The sequence below is a fragment of the Glandiceps talaboti genome, chromosome 2 (genome assembly GCF_964340395.1).
Source record: "Glandiceps talaboti chromosome 2, keGlaTala1.1, whole genome shotgun sequence".
Lineage (NCBI taxonomy): Eukaryota > Metazoa > Hemichordata > Enteropneusta > Spengelidae > Glandiceps > Glandiceps talaboti.
Window position 1 is genome coordinate 8,943,864 of NC_135550.1, and position 6,000 is coordinate 8,949,863.

Consider the following 6,000-nt stretch of genomic DNA (forward strand, 5'->3'; position numbering starts at 1 on the left):
CAATCTATAAAGGGTATTGTTATCACCTTCACATGTTAAAATAACACCAGATAGCAATCTTTTAGTCTTTAACCACCCTCCCGTGCCCATCCCACACTGCTCTCTTGTATTTTGATTCAAAGTTTAACTAGTATTGCTTCCACTTTGACATGATGTTAAATAGCATCACAAAGCATTCGTTTAGTTCTTCAATTTCATAACAATATCTATGTATACCTCTTGCATTTTGATGATTATTCATGACATGGTGATTTTGTCAGTGATATGCAAATAAGGTATAACAATGTCTTTAATTTCAAAACTACTCGGCAGATTGGGTTGGAACTTAATGGAGATGCATTTGGGGATGTGTAGATGAATATATTGACTCAACTAGCTCTAACAAGCATGACTACACCCTTAGCATCATTAACAGCCAAATGATGTTATATATTGCAAAGACAAAAACAGGGATGGTAGGCAAGTGAATGAACGTTCACAAATGTATGCAAATATGCCTAGCAACAAGACCACGCCCATAGCAACAGCCAAATGATGGCGCAGATTGCAAAGATAACAACTGGGATTAATGAACAGGTAGATAGGCTTTGTTTTAGACAACACAAACTTTAAGATGTGCTACAAAGTCATTGGTACTATTTTCTTTTATTTTTTTCGCCAATGAAAAATAAAGTATGATTTGAGTATGGTGTCAATTTAAAAGTTCACACGAAATACATCTCCATCCTAACCCCAAACCACTGTCCGTTGAACTTTTAAAAGAAATGGAGATGGTTAGTTTCTGAATAATGTTGTTCCACATACACCCACCATAAGTCCTAATTATAGCATACATATTGTGTCTGAAATGACCAGGGGAAAGTCTTTTTTTGTCGATGATGTCCCAAATATATTAACAAGGAGCAATGTAAACGAGATAACATTACAAGTAGATGTAGTGATCAGAAAAAAACTACCATTATAACTCACCTTTGTTCTCATTACATTTAAATCGAAAATGAGCAAGCATCCATAGAGAAATGATAACAGCACGGTCACATCAAATCGGAGAGTCTTAATGTCATATCCAATCTCGTGAATCAAATTGCAGAATGCTGATATTTCACCTACAATCGCTGCAGTCCAGTAGATTAACAGTAACGATACCATCTTTGGTTTATTCCAGTACTCCATGTAGTGGTAATAAACCAAGCTGACAATGCCGCCAATCAAAGCAAATATCTCTGGTAGATATAGACAGGCTTTATTTGTCATTTCCCGAGTCAAAGCCGTCAATATTCCCTCACCAAGAGCCACAAAGAGTGTAAATAGCATTATAAGAGAAAACATATATCTACCATCATGACAGGGGTACGGTAATAACATTTTAGAATTGTACTGACGAAGGTCAGTGACACACCCTAACAATATGAGTACTAGAGAAGCGACGACGAGAAAAACTCCATGGATGGCAATTTCAAGTCCGAAGGAGAAGGTACCATTGAAAACCATAGTAATTTCCGCTGACAATGTGACGTTTTGTGTCATCTCTATATTAAATGGAGAGACTGATATGTTGGGGAACGCCATAACTGGTCAGCAGAATACGTCACGGTCCCAATCTTTCGTAGGATGTAAATGTGTCTACATGTAACTCAAATGTGAAAGTGGTATGATTATATTTACATTCAATTTCATTCAGTATTCACGGCATTCATTGAAGATAAAGATGAGGTAACCAAAGTATTCCCATTGTCTCAACTTCTCCAATAGACACTGGTCACAATCAACAATTTGCATAAATAAATATATTTGGCGTAAATCATGTACATACATGCATGCATGCACATGTATACAGTTTATTGGACTTGTCAGCAACGTGACACACGAAATAACTGGTCGAAATACTTAAAACTGGTGATATAGAGGCAAAATAACCCGATTCTAAAAATGACCGAGATAAAACTCAGCTGTACTGGATGCAGTCCTGTATGACACCCCTTCTCTCACCCCCGAACGTTTTTAATTAAAAGATTCTTTATTGGGTTCTTTCAACTGCATGCATATCATGAATGAATGGAATACACTCTCTGACAATACATAACAAAGCTGTTTATAGAATATCACATAATAATCAGGTACTCTTCATTGACTACGTCTTTGATAAAAGAGCTTATAATAATTCAGATTTATTCAAAAATGAGCACCATTTATAATATGATGTTTTTTTTTTCTCTAAACCAAATATAACTAATTTATTTGTTTTCAACACACACACATACATACATACATACATACATACATACATACATACATACATACATACATACATACATACATACATACATACATACATACATACACAAACACGTACCGTAGTTAGTTAGTTGCTGCATAGTGCCCCATCAGTTTACCTAACATGACTTCAGGAAATGGGGTACGTAGGTCGGAATTTTATTTCATTTACTTATTTATTTAGTTAGTTAGTCAGTCAGTCAGTCAGTCAGTCAGTCAGTCAGTCAGTCAGACAGACAGTTAGTTATTCGTAGAGTATAATACTGTTTAAATTCAACTTACAGTCTTATTAAAGAGATACGGAATGTGATTTTAATGAAAAATTGACCAAAGATACCTAAGCAAGAATTCTTTTTAAAAAATGGAAGTAAATTATCACCATTCTTACCTTTTTTTGAATGTGAAAACAATGTTTGAATTTACATGGTAATATAAACAAGCGATTTAGTGATCTGTTTGGTTCATATGTCGTTTAGTCTCGCTTTTCCAAACACTGCACTCTTAACATGTTGCATTTTACAAGTTATTGTTTACATGGTCATTTACTAGTATAACATAATGACCTGCGGAATACTTCCGTGTATTTCTGCTTCTTTTTTTTATTTCTTTGTCATTGTTGCTGTTGTTGTTCATTTTGTTTTCGTGTAACTAAAATTTACGCTCTGACAATGATAATCATAAACTTAATATAAAGCACCAGGAACAAATTTCGTGTTAACTTCCGGATACCATTTGTCATGTTTGACGGCTAGTCAGTATTATAGGGCAATATCATTACAGAACAACAGGACACACAACCAGACACATTCACACATCCATACTATTTAGTTAATGGTCATCTAAACTCGAGGACAGCGCGACATTGCATACGTATATAATATCGGATACTATCGTCTAAATGCCTTATGCTACACTCTTAGAGCCAAAAATCTAATATTAGAGGTCGCACATCGCCCGGACCCACGACAGCAGTTTTTATCGGATAATATCGTCTAAAATCTAGCTTAGAGATCTAAAATCTAATATTAGACTTTCATATTCGACACGGCAGATTGTTCATACTCCGGGAGCAGTTTTATCGGATAACATCGTCTAAAATCGAAGTAAGAGACCAAAATCTGAAGTAAGTATATATCCAACATTAGATGTTATCAGATAATGGATATTTGTGCGATGCCTATTATGCTGGTGTTTGCCATGTTTAGAAAGGTCACACAGACGTCTGAGTAAAGAGTGACCGCATGTGCAGACTTTAGAACTGAAATTTCAATAAAAACCGATAACACTTAAATTTCAGAAGCAGACACAAAGTGTTCTAAAGTCTGAAAGTTGTAGTTCCATCTTAATACATTCGAGTATGATACCTTCAAGAAACCTTCTTGTTGTTGACTGTGTGACTTCCTCTTTTTCGATTATCTGTATACCATTTTGATATTGCCATTACTAAAACCCCTACAATTAATATTCCCGCAGCAAAATAAAAAGACGTGTTGTATGACTGAGTCTTATCCAAGAAATAACCTGAAATAAACAACAAAATATCAACTTATTATATTACCTCTGTTATATGACGATATATTTTCATCTACTCGAAATATAACATTTATAATTAACTTGAAACTATGCCAATATTATTAACGAAGTCGTGTCTGACAGAGGGACAGGCAGACAGACAGACAGACAGACAGACAGACAGACAGACAGATACACACACACACACACACACACACACACGCACACACACACACACACACACACACACACACACACACATAGATATGAGGAGACAAAGATACTTCAGTGAATTAAAAGGTGTACGGCACTCGAGTTTTCTGATGTTTAGGATAATGTGTGCCTGGTAGGGGAGTTTTAGTAATTATTAGGGGAGGGCTACGAGAATTGGAGGAAGGTAACCTTTTACAAATCGGTTCTCACATTGTCATGATTCATTGTATCATTATTAATGACTATATCAACCTTTGTTCATAGACGAGTTTCTTTCCTCGTAGGTAAAAACTAGTTGATCACATGGCCACAGGCTTTAATGAAGCCAGTGTCTTTTAAGTACGGTGTGTGTGTATGATAGCTAAAATGATGTAGGCTTGGTATTTATTCACTCATGGGACATTACGTTTTATGACACAAAACTAGACGTATTTCAACTCTAGACTAACAATAACAGAGACACAATAAACACAACAGAATCCTTTGCCCAATCACATAGAGCAGTGATAAGCATTGCTATTCTTTGTCAGAGCATTACAAACAGGCTTCTAGTGAAAATATTACACATGGACTTGATTATTTTGATGACTAGCTTCAATTGTTTGTTTTCTAACTGATAATCAACATTTCAACTTGACTACTTCTACATGCCCACCGTGCACTACACCTATGTACAACTCATAACACCACCAAAGTATTAAAAAGCGTTTTTTTTGTATGTACCACAATCGCTTATAGAATAAATTTAAAGTGTAAAAGTATATTATTTCAATTGGTTTGTTTACAAGCCTAGCATGTGGCCTTTCTAATCAATTAGTTAATGGAACAATATACTTTTACATTTGATATGAATGCTATAACAGAGTGTAGCACATAGACAAAGTGCTTTACTTCAGTGTTATTAGTTGTAATTGTTTATTTTGCATTAGAAGTTGTCTCAGTGTGTGTGTGTGTGTGTGTGTGTGTGTGTGTGTGTGTGTGTGTGTATTAAATGGCATGTCACATAATCAGTGAAACACCAAGCCTACATCATTTTAGCTATAAGATGTATAAAACTATTACCAAACATAGTGGTATAGGTGTTAATTGTTAATTATTGTGTATATAAAAAGCGGTGTCGGTGGTGTTTTCAAAACTACAAAAGATATTCAGTAAATTGTCTGCTGATACATGTAAAACAAAACATAGTGAAGCCCTGAGAAAGTGATAAACGAATTATTGGGGGCATGTGCATATAAGAGACACATTGATTACGTGGGTCAAGTCTAACACCATAATTGTGATATATTTTGATTTGACAGTGAAAATATATATTTTTAATATTTTTAATATTTTTAATATTTTTGAAAATGCATGAAATGTCACTGACTGACAAAGCTTCCACTTACTGTATTCAGATCACGATCGATTATTATATTCATGAAAATCTAATTAGGAGGAAGTGAATGTGTGTGAATGATGGACTTTAAAAGCCGAGGACTAAAGATGAATAAAAAGTGTAGACGCAATGACTTTGCAAATATAATTTGGGAAGTGGGGCTAAATGGAGCATGGACCTTGCCTAAATCTACCTGAAACAAAGATGTGCATTATTTTGTTACGAACAAACAGCCTAGTTATTGTTAATAGTTGTAGTGCATTCACAACACACGCGGACGGACGGACGGACGGACGGAGGGACGGAGGGACAGACACATTCCAAACACCCACATTACCTCTCTCTCTACGCAATCACAATAATCAACATAGTGTTTCCATGCTTTAGTCTGGCTTAATACAAAAAAAACATATCGTTTAGCTAACTTTACCAAGGTAGACCTAATAGTTGTTCATTTTAACAAAGTCGAAGATTCATTGATAATGACCTTGCTTTATCAATTAATCTTTTCTCTCTTTTTAAGGTGGGGGGAGACCATGAATATCCACCCTAAGTCTGTGTGATATTTTGTTTTGTTAATAACAATTTTCCTATCACAGCCAACGATATATAAACAGACGTAC

The 6,000-nt window shown here is 35.1% G+C and overlaps 1 protein-coding gene across 1 annotated transcript in view; it reads right to left on the bottom strand.

The window, feature by feature from the left end:
• The window catches only part of LOC144443710 (ATP-binding cassette sub-family C member 9-like), a 66,259-nt gene extending 64,945 nt beyond the window's left edge, over positions 1 to 1,314 (bottom strand). Inside the window, exon 1 of the mRNA XM_078133253.1 lies at positions 970 to 1,314. Coding sequence (XP_077989379.1) covers positions 970 to 1,314 — 345 coding nt within the window. The remainder of the gene's footprint in view (positions 1 to 969) is intronic.
• Positions 1,315 to 6,000: the final 4,686 nt, after the last annotated feature.